The following is a 17,267-nucleotide window of genomic DNA, read 5'->3' as shown; positions in this document are numbered from 1 at the left end:
TATGGTTTGACGGTTACGCACCGACACGCGCTTCGTCCCACGAATGTGTGTGTGTGTGTGTGTGTGTTGTGTGTGTGTGTGTGTGTGTGTGTGTGTGTGTGTGTGTGTGTGTAAGAGGGGCATGCACAGGGAGACGGGCACCCCGTGCAAGCTGCCCCCGTGGAAACGACGAAGGCAGAAAGGGAATGAGGAGCCCGCTGCGCTTTCACACGACTTGGCTTTGGGGCGGGGAAAGGGTGGGACGCGAAGAGATCGAGTCGCGCGAACGATGAGGAAGTCGGAAGTCGGCCTCCGAGTCAGTCGATTGTGGGGCATTAGCGCGCTTAGTTCAATCATCGTATCGTATTCGCGCAACCGTGTGCACGTGGGCATGTGTTTATCATTTATCGCGAGACCGAGGATTTCTGGAGAACCGGTCGCAACGCAGATGATTCGGGACCACGAAGGATCGCGAGAGATCGAGATGATTCAGAACCTGGATCCACAGTGATTAGGAAAGCGATTCTTATTCAATCGAAGAATTGAATTCCGAACAAAGAGCTTTTTATTGTCTGATAGAACGAATCGGAGAGAAAAAAATTATTATTTCGTATGAAATCTCCAAGTGGTTCGAAGTTTCATTCGAAGAAGAGTTTTGCCGAAGAAGAAGAGTATACGTGTCGCGTGCGGGACTTACCATTAAACAGTAGTCTGTGGGGGTTGCGACGGACACCATACGGTGGTTCTCCAAGCAGCCACGCGACCACCGACCGTGGGAGGGTCGTTGCGCTCCGCTGGGTCGTGAAAGCACCCCGTTGGAGTAAAACACAGAGTACCCTGAGCGCATCCTGGCCACTTCGAGGTCCCGCGAACGTTTATCGGACCTTGCTCGTTCACAACTGCTCCTGTGAATAGTAAAAGACCAAGGGTTTGAAATAGTAAAAATAAAAAGTTCTATCTTTGTCTCTTTTTGACTGATTTCGGCGAGCATTTTGCAAGCATTAAGTGAAAAAAATTGAAAGAAACATGAGTGAGTTCAAGAGATATCAAAGTAAGGTGTTCTGGGACCTAATGGCCTCACACGATCTGGAGGATGATCGTTCTGGAGGAAGAAACGATCCTCCGCATTATTCTTTCAATAAACATGTCCGTGAAAAAGAGGAGAAAGAAGAAGAAGAAGAAGAAGAAGAAGAAGAAGAAGAAAATTCGACCAAGTCAGAAAATGATACAGTCGACGATATGAATATCACCGCGATACATGTCTGTAACGACGAGAACACAAAACAAAACGCGTGTCAGATTTCGTTGATACGTGATGAAAGTATACGTCGTAGGTACGTAGAATAAGCAATTCGTCGCTAAGCGATTGCTGAAGAATAATATAATTCAATATTTCTTTATTTTTTTGAAAATATTTGTTTAAAGCTGCAGTATTTTTTTATTAACTAACATAGTGAAGAAAACACGAATGCGTTTGGATATCAGAACAATGTATTCTAGGATCAAATGGCTTCACACAATTTTTATATTTATTTAAAAAAAAATACGAAATCATTTTTAGATATTTTCGATTAGTTTTCAATATCAAGTAAATAATTTAAGATGATTGCTCTTAAAATAATTGCCTTTGCTCTAATAAAGTCATGTTTCAATAATCTACAAGTCTATATTAAAAAAATTCAGAGAGAGATCAATTCAAGTTATGAATTGAAGTTATGCAATAACTTTGAATTCAAGTTATGCAATTATGTTAATGACATTGTCTTAATTAATTTATTAATAATACGTTATATATTTAAAATAATATTTAAACATTTAGAACGTCAATGGAGGAAACAAATAAAGGGGAGGAAGAGTGTGAGAGAAGAAACAGATCCTACAGTCCTTTGAGTCAAGATTTCAAGAGCCAGGATTCCGGATTCTCAGATTCCGAGAGATCGGACTGTTCGGAGGCTTATGAGAATGCAACTCCGAGGCGAAAATTGAGGAGAAAACGGATGAGACGTAGGCTCCAGCCAGCTTCTTCATGGCTGGAAGAAGGATCTCCCCCGATACCGACGCACACGTCCACGCCAAAAGATTCCAGGATATTCGCGAGAACTCGGCTAGAAAAATCTAGAAGCTCATTGCGAGAACGAAGGTGAGCAAGTTATTATCTTACATTAATAAAGAAAAAAAGTTAAAGACTCATTACTAAAGAAAAAAAGGATAAGGAAAAAGCGAAGCAAATTGCAGACATATCTGTTTTACTTCATTTCAAGCATTGTTTTTTTTTTTAATTTAGCGCATTGTTGATTCAGAAAATATGATTGGGTCTGATTCAACACGCGCATAGTTCTTTGGAAAGCACTATTGATATACGATATTAATAATTTTCAAGATTGTGTCAATGTGGGCCGGAAGATCGCCCGGGAAATCGTCGCGATAAGATTGGAAAAATATATGAGTCAATCGGTTGAAGGAATGCGACACGTAAGGCAATTTTGTCGCTGTCTCCGGCATACATAATCGAATAATACAAAATAATATAGAATAAGCGTCGAGAACACACGTGGATCGTATCGCATAGCTTATATTGTGTCGTAAGCAATGACGCACGCTCGAGAATCGAGCTCCTCTCTTCGGGTGTTATAATACAGCGAGAGATGCGCCGGCCTCGAGTGGATGATTATCAGTCCTCAGCCCGTGAAGGTGCCTCGGCTTATCGCCGAGTCATTGTATGCGTATCACGCCCTCGTATGCACAGCTAACCGACTTATTACAGCACGTAATGAGATCTCACCTCAACAATGACTACAATGACTCGAAGGGATTCGAATCGGTTAAATGAAATATGTGCGCAATTACGCATCTCGCGGTTGGACAGAGTGGTCATTAGATTGCGCATTATTTTCCGCTGATTAAAAAGCACTGATAATTGTATTGCTATGCTGTAAAACGCGATCATATAAATCGTACCGGAAACACCTATCATTGCACATATAACTTAAGTTATAAACTTGCATCTTGAGTAACGCGATATTATAACAAAACGAAATAATAGGAAAAGGAAAGTCCATTCTTTTGTATCCTAGTCTATCTGTGTATTCTGAGTTTTTCCTTTCTTTTGTTCCTCTTTAAAACGAATTCTATTTATAGTTTTATATGCTACATTTTTTCATGAATTACCTATAGATGGTTCAAAACATATCCCTGGCCTATTTTCACTATTACAAATTAAATTTAATCTTACAGTTCAATTTACTTTTTATTTTTTCTTATTCTTAAAACTAGAAAAAAATAAAAAGTAAGTTAAACTGAGAGATCAAATTTAATCTATATTGATAGAAATATGGATATTTATTTCTTGTATTCTATTGGGTGTTAAATTCGTCAGTGAGATCGTGAGATCAGGATGCCAATCATGCTGGATTTCCTTATACGGTTATTCTTTTCTGTTCGTCACCGTGTACATTCGTACGTGAGTCAATGCGACGTGCCGCACGAGGAGAATACGTAAATGAATAAGCGCGAGGCTGTGGCTGTCGGCTAGCCTGAGGTTTGAGTCAACTGTTTAGGCCGTGCTTTCGGTACGCGACAGCGAATCTACAAGGAATTTCAGCTCTAACGTGCACCGGCGCGCAGGTGGACGCATTACAATACAACGCAACATATCGAAGGAACGAGAGATTAGTCATCGCGGGGAAAAAAAGTATATTCTCCGCAGCGGTTCGATTAGTCAGCTTTTAAGTTGCCACTAATTGCCCTCGGCGCTTCCGTCTGTCCGGAAAAAAGCGATCGGCGACGATTACGAATACATTGCATTGCAATGCGTCTCACAGTAATAGAATGACAATAATCGTGCCGAGATCTGCGTCGACTCGCTATGACTCGTTTAAGGTGGTGTAATTTAAGAGTAACGATAAGTCAAATAAACTGAAATCCCAGAGATATTTGAAAGATATTTGAAGGATATCTGGAAAAGTAGGATGTTTTTTATTGTCTGAATGATATTTAAAGTTAATTATTTTTTTATATCCATAATTTCTTATAATTTATTATTCTTACCAAACTTTCTTTTCCAGGGTTGACGAGGATCAGGATAACGCATCGAAAGTACCCTTCTCCGTATCATTGGAAGAAAATCTATGTGATTTTCTGTACGCATCTGAACCGCCGGAAGATAGCATTCAGCCGTCAATAACGAAATCGTGGGCTTCCACTAACGCCGCGGAAGCAATCGCTGCCGGCAGGGACGTATTGAAGTCTAGAAATTATCGTCAATCATCATCCATGAGAGCATGGCTCACAGATCTCACTACGATGACCGAGAACGAGTGCGGCAATACGCTACAAAGCAAGAATTTACCGCGCAGAGAAGTCCGGATGATGTCCGACGAGGTTCACGCGCGGGATTTGAAGATGTTGTCTTCTGCAGCCACCGCGGCCGCAAGCAAACTTCTAGTCAACGCAGAACAATTCGAGCAACATTATCAGAGTATTGTAGAGTAAGTCGATTTTCTTTAATCCTCCTATATGATGATATCGGGACGAGCAGACATCTTTATTATCCCGAATTTATTGCATTCGATCACAATTAGAGATAATTATCTTCAATTAGTATTATGTACGGAATCCATGATTAACTGTAAAGCAAGAAAGCTACACATGAAATTATTAATATTTAAAAGTGATGATTAATAATTATAATTTAATAATTATTGTATATTAATTATTGTTGCGCAGGAAAATAACTCGGCTGGAAGGTGGCAGATTCGAAATGGAGCTTCTTCGCAATATAGAAGAAGCCGCATTTTCGATCCTTTCTCAATTAGGTGCACCTCCTCCCCGCAGGGTACAGCAGGGTAGTTTGAGAAGCATCCTCGCGCAATTGCAAAATATGAAAATATACGTTGATAGCACAGTCGACACGCGCTTAGATTTTTACATCGAGGTTAGTTATATCATCTCTATATTTATTGTAGTATCATCTTTATATTTATTGAAAGTAGTCATAAAAAAATAATGATACAAAAATCTCTTCAGAAAATAGTCCGAGGTCTCGAGGAAGCTCCACGGGAGGATAGTACCGTGGCTAGAGGCGCTCTGGCAGCCCTGACGGCTTTAGGATTATCAGATCCTCGTGCGGGAAGCAGCATAGCTCGATGTTCCGGCATAAAGGCTCTCTTAACGTGTCTCGTCACCGCTAGTCGACTGTCAAATGATCTCGTTGCGATTACGTTACGTGCTTTGGCCAGCGTGTGCAGTTCCGCGACAGCGATTGAATATTTCGCCCGAGAAGGCGGTCCTGAGTTATTGACTGATTTCCTGGGTGCGGAATCCTCTTCCGAAAAGGAAAAAACCGAAGCCACCGCCTTGGTAGTACAAATCACGGCATCATGGACCAATGCACGAGGTCTGCCGTATCTTGAACCCTTTGCAGACTCGCTGATTCCGGCATTGAATCAACTGGTAGAGAATACAAATTGCGCACAAACCTTGTTGTTGGCCGCCGCGGCGCTCAATCAATTGTCCAAATCGAGAATATGCGTTACGATTATATTGGAGGAAGACAGCGTGAAGAAGCTCCTAAGAAGCGTGAAGAAATCCGCCGGCGGTAATGTATGGCTAATGGAACAAGTTGCCGCATTAATCGGTGAACTGGCGCGAGTTCCCGAAGGCCGATCACATTTAGCGAAGGCACGAGCCTCTGTAGCATTAGTTTCTTTTCTCCGAATGAGACCACCGGGTTTGGAGGACGCATATCAACGGCTGGAGATTACCGCAGCAGCTGCGTTGACCCGACTCTGCGTAGAGCCAGAGATCGCGAGACAAGTGGTCGCTGTCGGCGGCGGGGATTGTTTGCCTAGATCATGCAGAGTAAATGAAGTTCAAATGGATCAAAAGGACGAGGAAACGCAGGCGGAAACGGGCTTGTTTAGATATACTAGATCATTGAGACGAGCGTGCAAAAAGGCTGCGAAACAAATCGGGATCGCGAAGGCAAAGGATCACAGTCCATTAGACTGAGGGAGTTCTGGAAAGGAAGAATTTGTTGTAACAATTCATATAATGTTGAATAAGTGAGAGATTACGCACAATGAAAAAAATTGTAAATACATTTTATAATCGCAAATTATAATTACAATAATTATATTGTAAAAAAGTAATGTGAAGAAAACAAGTATCTTTGTTAAATATATATGTAACTCTCGATGCGTATCGTATTACAAGAGGTGCGTACTGTAAAAATGTAAATGTTTTCTTTTGTCACGTATTAAAGAAATGTGCCATAATATACATTTATAAAGAAAATGTAAATCAATAATTAATCATTATTTTATTAATTAAATATGTCCTATTTTGATGGTCCTCCGTCCACAAGATTGTTTTGATGAAGAATGTGTACAGTAGTCTCCTGGCAAGGTCTTAACTCTAGATCGCACGAGCCAAGAACGAATTTACCTTCCGGCGTTTTAAAATAGTCCAATCCACGCCCGATTTTTATCACCCATCCGTTGCTCAGTCTGAAATAAAAAGAAAGATAATTGATAAATTCAGAATAAAAGAATTTTCAGAATGTAATAATTGTATTGTATGTGGCCTTACGTGATTTGTCTGTCGTGTAACGTCTCGGAGAAAGAAAAGTCAAAAGAAATATTACGAGACGCCAAACTTTCTTTCAGCTCGGCCAATCTGGAGATTTGGCCAGCTTCTTTCGTATTATAAGTCGTAAGCAGGGATATCTTGGACAGTGCACAGCACTTTTGAACTGCCAGCTCACATAGTCTGACCAGATTCTGACACTATGAAAGAAGATAGAATATAGGAATCAGCACAATATATCAAATTACATACGTATTTTTATATATTTACGTATTAGTTTCGGAACACAATAGCTAGTAGTAAGCCTTAAGTCTATTCTACAATGTGCTTTTTGTTTTCTGTTTTTTGCTATTTTTTACGTCTTGTTTTTTGCTTCTTTTATCTGATTTTTTATTTTATATTGCCTCAGATAGAAAATAACAAAAAAAAAAGAAATACAATCGATAAAACAGTTACAAAGAAGAAAAAAGCAAAAGAAACAGGAAAGAGCACATTATAGAATAGACTTTAAGCCGTAAGAAATCAATCAATCATAGTCGATTATACTCCTTATATTCGATGTTTTAGACAATATTTTATCTGGGGACTCTACAATTAGGTGTTAAATTACAGTTAAGTAATTCAATTTGACAATTACTGACGATAAAATGATAATTTATTGGTAATTTTGACAAAATTTGTTGTTTTATACACAAATAGATTTTATTTATATTTTTCACATTAATGCATAATATAAAACAATATTCTTCTCAACGAAAATATAATAATTATGTGCTATAAACCATGCTTGATCAATAAGAAGTCAATAGCCAAAATTTGAATGAATAAGAATATATAATACATTATAGTTATAGATATTATCACCGATCTGCTTCAGTGAAATACTCTCTCTGTTTTCGCCAACCTTCGATTGGCAGCAGTCGGAAGTAAAAATCGCTGATAGAATAATAATAGGGGACAATTCACTAAATCTAAACGTATAATCTAATCAATGCCGTTTTCAATATATGATTCCCTAGAGATTTGATACAGTGACCAAAAAATAAAAAACAATGCAGATTAAAAATTCTAGTATTTTTTTACATAATTCCTTGTGTTATATTTTAAAATCTAGCTTCTTACCAAATTATTTAAAATTATTCTATATTTAGATATTCCAATAATGCAATTACGAAAAGATTATATTTTATTTTTGATGTATAATTGTGTCTTTGTTTTTACTCTAATAAAAATTGTCGCTAACAATCTAGTCACTAAAATAGCAAGCAAATAAATGAAAGTTTTATAAGTTTAATTATAAAGTAAAAATATAAAAATACAAATTTAAAAACTCAAAATATGTACAAAATAGTTTAAGATTATTGTACTTGTTACGTTTTTTCAGATTCCTAATAAAACAAACTTATTTGAATTGAATTCCTTTAGTTTAGATACCATATACCTAATCTTTTATCATATATTCAATACATAATTAAAAGAATAATATCATATAATATTACATATATAATTGTATGTACCAATATGTAATATCATAATGAAAATATGAATTAAATAAAGTGTTTTGATGAATGTAATAATCAAAGGCTAAATGCTTTTACATCAAATTATTTTTTATAATTTTTTTTAAATTACTATTTCGCCAGTCTCCAAAAATTACTGACTTATTTACTATAATTTATCAAGTAAATTACTAGTTATTTTCATCTCTATCTACAATAGAAATCATAACGGTCATAGGGTTAAGTTCTTAAGTAGATCTTTAGAAAATTAACCAATCATAGTCGCTTATTCTTTTCATGTTGAACTGTGATTGGCTAATTTTCTATGACTTAAGACTACCATATGACCGCTACGACTTCCATTGTAGAACCTCCCGTTATAATTTAAAGCTTACTACCTATTGTATTTCGGGACTTATGCAAATAGCACACCTGATGGAAGGCTCGTATATATGGATCTTCGATGTCAATTGAAGTGACGGTACCATCCAAGAATCTGCCGAAGACACTTGCGTAGCCATACCCAATCGATCCATCCTCGATTTTAATTAGTTCTGTGTATATACCAGCTAATTTCCTCGTACTGATCAACTTCTTCACCTTCTCGGCTCTGTCAAGATACTCTCTCGCTTTGGTCGTAAGGTATTCCACCTTGAATGCTTCCTTCGTTTCTGCATCGTTTTATTATCTTGAACTTCTTGATAAAAGCAGTAATAATAAAGCTGATATAACATTTTTTTTTTCTCTTAAAATGAAACTAGAAGCAAAAGGTATCTATATTGATCTATATAGTATACCTTTTACCGCATCAAGGAGTATCTGCACGCCTTCCTGGTATAACACCAATGCCATCGTATATTGCTCTTTCTTGTCCATTTCCACTGCTCGCTTCAAGATCGAAACCGCCGCGGATTCCATCGTACCTCGTGTTTCAGAGCGCGACGATGTACAACACTGAGCCGTGTATTCTAGAAGGATACTAACGATAAGTCACGATCGTACATGAATCGTTAGCTTTGTCTCTTCTAATCTGGCTTTATCTGAGCGCACGTGATAGCTGAATAAACATAAGGTCTGTTCTTTTCAGTTAAAGTTCTTGCATGGTTCATCTTTTTTTTTCTATCTTAGAGAGAAAAAGAGAAAGCTAAACTATGCAAGTTCAGCTAAAAAGAACTGGCCTATAGTCTGTGATTCGATTTACTGTAACAATGCTTAAGAATTCATTTCATCCTTTTTGTTTATCAAATATTAAATAAGGATATATAATACTTACGAATGTGTGAGGATGAATTAGACCGCGACAATAATATTCACGTAAGTATATTCTCGTATGTGCGAAGTCTGGAGGATTCGTAAAAGTGACAATTGCAACGGCAGGAGAATATCTTGTTATCTCAACGTAATTTGAGTGTGCGAAATGTTCCCCGTCACGCAGCCTGCATTCGAATTTCAAATATCGATTATCGAGAGATCGCTCGCACTCATATGTTGCCCCTCCATCTTGAAACTCTTGTTCCTCCTTTGCAACCGCAACTACAAAGTCTATTTTACAATGCGCTCTTTGTTTCTTGTTTCTTGCTTTTCTCCTCTTGCTTTTTCCTCCTTTGCAACCGTTTTATCGACAATTGTATTTTCTTGCTACGTATTTTCTATTTTTTCCGAAATTCGTTAACTTTTATCTTCAATCATAAAGCTCATTCCCATAACCATAAAGCCTATTCTACAATGTGCTTTTTTTCTATTTTCTGCTTTTTGTTATTTTTCGTGTCTTTTCATCCGGTTTTTTGTTTTATCCGAGATAAAAATTAACGAAGAAGCAGGAAACATATAGCAAGAAACACAACAATCAATAAAACGATTGCAAAGGAGGAAAAAAGCAAGAAATAGGAAAAAAGTACATTGTAGAACAGGCTTAAAACACCCCGGACACAATGAAAAGAAATAGCGATAGAAATAATACAATCTATCAAAAACTGTATATTCCAGTGTATCTAATTTCTGATAGGTTAAAAACGTGTTATTTCTATCGCTATCGCTTCCTTTGCATTCTGGAGCTTAAGGGTGCATCACAATAGAACGAATAAGGAATTAGGAATAAGGAATAAAGATTTCAACTTATCAGATATCGGATACACTGGAATACATGGTTTCTGATAGGTTATTGGGAATCGTTATTTTTGTTATTCCTAATTCCTTATTCCTAATTTCCTTATTCCTTCTATTGTGGCTGCATCTTAATTAGCCGCGGCAGACTCAGGCTATGACCCACTTGATGTTACGAATGTTTTGAAGCATTTTTTGATTGGTCAGTTAATAAAATTCTTTCTTCCGAATTGGTCAATCAAAAGTTTCAAAACATTTGTAACGTCAAGTAGCACCCTCAACTGTTGCAGAGCGCTGCTATTGGTGTATTTTTTTAAATCATCCAAATAGCGTGCATTGAGTCTACTGAATGCGACCATTCTATGTCTGATTATACATCTATTTTAATTCAAGAAATTATAATATAAATAATATAGTTACACCAGAGTTCTATATAATATACTGACATGCCTTCCCTGTACTAAATTAGAAAACTACGAATTTGAAGGAGAAAAAGAAGGCAAATACACGAATGCTTGCTGTTCTCTTTCCTGCTTATGATAAAAAATCAACATTAGCTAATCAGCGAATCTCTGACGAAGAAAACCATATCTTTACAATTTTTGCAATGGAATATTATTGCCTCTCTAAATTCTTTGAAGTGGAATTTCATTTAAGTAGGTCTATTTTCTAAACTAATATATATATAAATTTTATACTTTTGGAACTTAAAATGAAATAGATTTATCTGATATTTAGTTGAAGTGAGAAAGAAGTTGTAGATACAGTCTAGGAATAAAAAAATAGACCAACTAAAAGAGAAAATTGAACCAATCTTAAAAAAGAGTGAAATTTCAAAAATATTCTTTAAAATGAAATTCATTTTAAAAGTTTAGAAAATAAGAAAATCGGAACGCTTCCATTTCTCAATGGTTCGATTCAATTATATTATATAGAGCTGAGGTTTATTGTTTACTCGAACTGATTTTCGTCTCTATTTATTGTGACTTGAAATTATAGAAAAAGATAGATGAATTCTTAATCAGGGTTGGGAATGTATCATATCCTGTGTATCATACATAGATATTCTATGTATGATACTGAAGTATAATACCACTTCACTTTCATACATTTATGTATGAATACATTTATGTATGATTTCATACATTTACATTACATAATCTTATTTAGATGTTTTGGACTGGCAAAACAAATTTACATTTTATACAATATCAACAATTTGAAATATGACAATATAATTGTATTGAAAATTAATTAGAAAATTATGTAATATCATAATTAGATTCTATGTATCTTCAAATTAAAAAAATTAAATTCACACGCGGTAAGAACAAAAATTACAACGAATTATTAATATTATTGTATACCAAATTCATGTATATATCCAGTGAGAAATGACAATGAAATTTATATTGAATCAATGTCGATTCAACATCGATTTTATAATTTCAATGTCGACATCAATTTAATGTCGATTCCATTATTATTTTTCATTGGATATTGCACTTATATTTTCAGTATTATTTCCTTTCCGCTTTTTATTTGCAAACTACATTTTTAATAAAACTGGAAAGTTTTTTGGATTTATTCCCAATCAGCAATATACAAAACTTCAAATAACCTAAAAACATTGTTTTTTAGTCAATAAGATTAATAAATTAGAGGTTAGGGTCATGTTAAAAGTATTATACAAGTTTGATACGTATCAAACTCCAGAATATGTATCAAACCAATCCTGTTAATGTTTTCTGTCTCTTTCTAAAGTGAGATGCAATGAGAACGCGCAGTTTATATTCTCGCGTCTATGGTTGCTATGATACAAGATTTACCCTGTGACGCGAATCTTTTCAATATGAAACACAACTGGCGACGCACCGTGACGTTAACTTCTATCTAATTGCAGCAAGCCATTGTTGTGTGACGCTGGCACATCCTTGACAAAGAGAAATGTGAAGTTGTACAATCACTTGTGCGCGAGAAATTCTACTTCTTTGTTATAATTCTTTGTTATAATTCTTCGTTAGGAACAATTAGATGAGATAATTTTTTGGCTTGATTCTTTGAAAGGTTCCTACAACACTCAACTTGACAGGACTCGCGTACGACACTTTCGAGTTTCGAGATTACTTCTAGTACGTCGAACGTCATCGCTGATGTGACGGCACGTGACGTGATCGTAGTGTTATTATTGGGCGGGAATTTTTAATTGGTATTCTCCTAACAACTGATTTTATATATAGGGTAAAATCAAAATGTTTTATATATATAATTATACATATAAAACATGTGTGCAATCGTTATAAATTATATTTGAACTGTTATTTGATACTTTTGTAATTTGCTTTTTTATTTATATATTTTTATGTTACTGAGGATGACATAATGAGGGTCGAAACATTTAGCATTGTATTGAAATTATTGTAATATTAAAATTCATTTATTAGTACTTTACATCCTGCATTAACTCGTAGCCTTTATCATTTAATTTGTTTTAAAATATATATGCATGTACATAATATAAATTATGTATGTTATGTATATAAACTATATCATAGTATAATACAATATAACATTGTAAGTATTGCTATGTGTGTGTGTATGTGTGTATATATATATATATATATATATCTCATTTACTATATATAGATCATTTACTTCCAACAAAAAATAAAATCCAATAGATATTACAAAGATTGTGAATTAAAGCTAATTATTCAACACTAGAATTAATATATAATACTCTTTAATAATGACAACAAACATATTGATTTTCATTCTCAATATTATACTATATAAAATTCAATAACGGTGAAAAGCAGTCTTTATTAATAGAATTAATCAGGATGTACTATTTCAAATTGTTCCTACAAATTAACGAATAATTATAAAAATAATCAACATATTTTTTCAGGTATACAATGAAGTCCAACAAAAATTTAAGTAATAGCGGACTGTGGGGCGAGTTGCCAGCAAGGGAGACGATTAAGCAGGAAGTGATAACACCAGATCTAATAGAAAACGTTTGGCGACAGGTCATGGATGATTCAAACAGTACAGATTGTGATTACCGGATTGATCGGCAACCTGAATACTTACAGTAAGTATAATTTACTATGTTGATGTGTGAAATGATGAATTAATTAAACATATTATTAAACATATATAATATTTGTTATAGATTACCAATGGGAAATCTACATGTATTAAATACTATAAATCTTCATCAACAATTACGTACAATGGTAAGATTTAAACAGATCTTAGTACAAAGCTTTTGCTAATGATATACTAAATATATTGATATGATAATCTCTTTTTTTTTTAAGGAAGAGGGAACTATGCTTGGGAATATGACTGTTGTAGAATCATCAGATTCAAAAGATACAAAAGATATAACATGTTCTAAAAATCTATTTCATTTTCTGCCTTATCAATCAAAAAAGTATTTCTTGCATTAGCTTAAAGTATTATACAATAATGCAGATAATCACATTAATTATTATAATTATATCGTTTCAGGAATACATTTAAAGATAATTCTACTATAAATTACTTAATACCAAAAACTGCACGAAATTTGTTAAGGCACACTGTGATCACTTTGTTAGCGCATATAGGATATGAAAACTCGTCAGATGTAGCCATAGAAACGCTTACCGATGTCGCGGATCATTTTTTAAGGCGAATGACTCTTCTGTTGAAAGCAGCAACTGAACAGAAGGATCATGGATTTCCTGTAAGAAGAGAGAAAGCTGCGCAATTAACGTTACAATTAGAGATTCTATAATAGTCCATAAACAATTTTGTCAAAACAACAGAGAGAAATCTGTGTGAAAGATATGTTATCATTATTTCAGTTTACTTAACTGTCTCGTTGTAAAACTAATTAAGATTACAAATTGAGACGCAGTATAAGTTAAAATGAAATAGTATGTATACAGAGAGAAAATATATCTTTTTCTCTCAAGATTTTGATAAAATTGTTCTTGACTAGGCTTTGTTATATAATCTTTAATCATAATGACTGCATTCAGTAAAAAAAGTAACTTTGCAACTGTTGTAAGATTTTTTAATATGATTGATTATACATTTAGAAGCAAGAAAATAAAGGCAGAAACCAATTCTATTAAACAATCTTAATTAATTAAAGATATTCTAAAGATATAATAATAATAATATTATAATAATAATAATAGCTATTTTAATATAATATTATTATTAATATATATAGTAAAATCTTATTTTGCTCGTTTATTGATCAATAAATTACATTTAATTTGTTTTATCTATTAATTTTATATTAAAGAATCTTACAATAGTTGCAAAGCTACTTTTTTTGTTGAACGGAACTAATAATGTATAGTTCTATATGTTAGATTTTTTTGTATTCAGGATGCTGTGGAAAGAGTAATGCTGGAAACAGGCGTGGGAGATGTATCAGCGTTGCATGATTACTATCAGGAATACATCTTGAAATTCGAAGAGAACACAAAGAGGAAAGTCGAGGAAATGATGGAGAGACAGAGGCAACTTGAACTTAATGCTTATAGTATTAAGTATTAGACTACATTGAGCCACTGACATCATTTTCTCAGGACATATGCTGCATTTTATGTAAATATTCGTCATCAATTTTTTTCAGACTGGATGAGGCGGCCAACAAGCTACAATTCGAAGAGCTCGACGAATTTGGCAACGTATACCGTGAAGTCCCGACGTTACAGCTACTCGATCCCGACATGGGATTTCCACCCAGCCTGGACGCTGGCTTTCAAATGCTCTATAGTCTCGAACAAGATGAATAGACTTTCTTTCTCGAGTTAAAATAATAATCTTGCTGCTTCGAGTTTCTAGATTGAATAGCATAGAACAGGAGAGAATGTGAACGTGAGCGATTCTCCGATCGCGAAGCAATGATTAAACGATATTTATACATAAAAGATGTTATACAAAATTTATGATTTCCATTCGCCATCTCGCAACACCTATTTCGACTCAACGCGTCGAGATTTATATAAAGAATTTTCTTTGGAAGACTTTACATTTTTTTATAATTACACCATATAATTAGCGAGAACACGAACCAAAGCGGGATCGATAAAGCAGGTCGCTTATAATACAAGCGTTCGCGATTAATAAGGTAGAACGCATTTTGTCCGGCGCGACGTCACAGACGTCGCGTCCTTGCGGATTGTAAAACGACCTGGTTCGCGTCTCCGTTATCCGCGATATAGTGCGTTTTCCTCGTACGTTTCTTGTTGCGCTCGTTACGTGTTCCCGCTTCCGAATGCATCGTCACTGAAGTGAACCCTCAGCGCTCGCGGCCTGGAGCGTAGCGTACCAGCTTTCGCCACGCGTCCCAGAATTACATCGTGACGCGCGCTGACGACACATCAAAAATGGCAGATTCTGCGCCCAGCAAGGCCGACATCGAGGAAATATTCAAGAGGCTGCGAGCTATCCCGACTAACAAGGTTTGTTGAACGCGAATATCGCGATCTGCAAATCGACGGCGAATAAAGCGGGACGGGATCCAAGTCCATCAGACTGATCGGATGATGGGATCGCGGATGTTACGCTGTCAGACTGCGGTTCCCCAGCGAAATCTAACTTCCAGTTATGTTGTTATATACCACAACTTTTAAGATTTCTCAGATTTTTAAAGCTTAATATTCTTTAACGATTCATTTTCTTGGTTTTCCTAACCAACAATGCTAAAATGAAACTTTTGCAAATTTTTATTTACTTATTCATTGATCCTGATAATCTTTTAGCTTACAACAAACACAAAAAAAAAGAATGTCTGGACTTTCAAACACTTTCAGCACTATATAGATAGATTAACAAAAGGATATTTATATATATCTATCTAAATTTCTTTCTTATAAGTTATATAATTATATTATATAAATTCTTTAAACTAAAAGGTTCTCTCTTAATCTAAATGGATCTTTCATATACTGATTTGTTTTTACCTTTTCTAACAATTCCAGATTTATCTTTGTAAAAAGAATCATTATTTATTCAGTTAATATTAAGATATGTTATGATATTGCTTATTATTTGAATCTTTATTCTTTACAACAAGGAAAGATCTTTTAGTATGAATTTTTTCAGTTCTTGTTTCATGTTTAATAAATGTTTTGATTGAACATTATTCAACACATTATCAAGTATATTATTGTCCAGATAATATCATTTCCTGTTATTTCTATCCTTTAAAATAGTATGTTTAAAATATTATATATAATATGCAACAAACATAGTTACAAGAAATTATTCATATTTTTTTCTCTTTCTCTTTCAGACATGTTTCGATTGCAATGCAAAGAATCCAGCATGGGCCAGTGTAACATACGGCGTGTTCTTGTGCATTGACTGCTCGGCGGTGCATCGTAGTCTGGGAGTTCATCTCACCTTTGTCAGATCCACCCAACTTGACACAAACTGGACATGGCTGCAGCTGAGGAATATGCAGCTGGGTGGTAATGCTAATGCTGTTAGTTTCGATGTCTTGTAACATTTAATAATTCCACTTTTGTTGAAAAAAATTTGATTGATAATCAAATCGGTATAGTTCATATCTTATTACTGTTACCTTAGAGAAAATTTTTTGCACAACAAAACTGTACCATGAACGACGCCCAACAGAAGTATAAATCGCGTGCGGCTATGCTGTATAGGGAGAAATTGAGTCAGGCATCTGCCCAAGCGATGCGTCGTTATAACACAAAGGTATTTATATAGGATTATTGAACGAATATTTGTGATATTTGGTAGGCATTATTAGATCCGTCCTAATTATGAATTATATAATAATTATAGGTCTCCCTTCCTACATCAAAAAATAAAACAATGGTGAGCTGAGTAAATATTTTGAGAAATCAGTTCCTTCTTTTTTTCACAATTCTATTAACATCCACTTATGACATCTTAACAAAGCTTTTTATTCCTAAACTTAAATATGTCGTTATCATTGCAATCAATATCGATGCACACTTCTCCATGTGTGATAATCTACAATTGTACAAATATATATGTTTGATTGTTTACAAAAATGCTATCTATCATTTATGTTCACAATATAAAATTCGCTATCAA

General features: G+C 34.8%; 4 protein-coding genes across 9 annotated transcripts in view; 3 read left to right on the top strand and 1 right to left on the bottom strand.

The window, feature by feature from the left end:
• The first annotated feature begins 291 nt into the window (after positions 1-291).
• On the top strand, positions 292-6,078 carry LOC108685847 (protein inscuteable homolog). Its single transcript, XM_018190842.1, has 5 exons — positions 292-1,313; positions 1,799-2,119; positions 4,044-4,466; positions 4,705-4,912; positions 5,005-6,078. The coding sequence occupies exons 1-5, from the start codon at positions 1,006-1,008 to the stop codon at positions 5,986-5,988; spliced, it is 2,244 nt and encodes a 747-aa protein (XP_018046331.1). The 5' UTR covers positions 292-1,005; the 3' UTR covers positions 5,989-6,078.
• A 173-nt stretch (positions 6,079-6,251) lies between these two features.
• LOC108685822 (MIT domain-containing protein 1-like) lies at positions 6,252-12,109 on the bottom strand. 5 transcript variants are annotated; one of them, XM_018190795.1, is made up of 6 exons: positions 12,042-12,109; positions 9,337-9,605; positions 8,861-9,031; positions 8,496-8,734; positions 6,568-6,764; positions 6,252-6,485 (listed from the first exon to the last, which is right to left on the bottom strand). In XM_018190795.1, the coding sequence occupies exons 3-6, from the start codon at positions 8,979-8,981 to the stop codon at positions 6,317-6,319; spliced, it is 726 nt and encodes a 241-aa protein (XP_018046284.1). In that variant the 5' UTR covers positions 8,982-9,031; positions 9,337-9,605; positions 12,042-12,109; the 3' UTR covers positions 6,252-6,316. The 5 variants fall into 5 exon arrangements, with proteins under 5 accessions (XP_018046284.1, XP_018046285.1, XP_018046283.1 ...); XM_018190796.1 differs by having other exon boundaries at positions 9,337-9,596; positions 12,042-12,094; XM_018190794.1 differs by having other exon boundaries at positions 9,337-9,596; positions 11,996-12,045.
• Positions 12,079-15,131, top strand: LOC108685820. Of its 2 annotated transcripts, none has more exons than XM_018190792.1 (7): positions 12,079-12,135; positions 13,078-13,263; positions 13,345-13,408; positions 13,493-13,608; positions 13,686-13,902; positions 14,559-14,692; positions 14,809-15,131. In XM_018190792.1, the coding sequence occupies exons 2-7, from the start codon at positions 13,085-13,087 to the stop codon at positions 14,969-14,971; spliced, it is 873 nt and encodes a 290-aa protein (XP_018046281.1). In that variant the 5' UTR covers positions 12,079-12,135; positions 13,078-13,084; the 3' UTR covers positions 14,972-15,131. The 2 variants fall into 2 exon arrangements, with proteins under 2 accessions (XP_018046281.1, XP_018046280.1); XM_018190791.1 differs by lacking the exon at positions 12,079-12,135 and adding an exon at positions 12,336-12,407.
• A 209-nt stretch (positions 15,132-15,340) lies between these two features.
• LOC108685818 (ADP-ribosylation factor GTPase-activating protein 2) overlaps positions 15,341-17,267 on the top strand; it is a 31,297-nt gene continuing 29,370 nt past the window's right edge. The window contains exons 1-4 of the mRNA XM_018190789.1: positions 15,341-15,640; positions 16,474-16,665; positions 16,770-16,901; positions 16,992-17,024. Of these exons, the coding sequence (XP_018046278.1) occupies positions 15,566-15,640; positions 16,474-16,665; positions 16,770-16,901; positions 16,992-17,024 (432 nt within the window). The 5' untranslated portion in view covers positions 15,341-15,565. The remainder of the gene's footprint in view (positions 15,641-16,473; positions 16,666-16,769; positions 16,902-16,991; positions 17,025-17,267) is intronic.

The sequence above is a fragment of the Atta colombica genome, unplaced genomic scaffold, assembly GCF_001594045.1.
Source record: "Atta colombica isolate Treedump-2 unplaced genomic scaffold, Acol1.0 scaffold160, whole genome shotgun sequence".
In the NCBI taxonomy this organism is placed as follows: domain Eukaryota; kingdom Metazoa; phylum Arthropoda; class Insecta; order Hymenoptera; family Formicidae; genus Atta; species Atta colombica.
The sequence above is the reverse complement of the archived record's forward strand: the minus strand, read 5'-3'. Positions and strand labels throughout refer to the sequence as shown.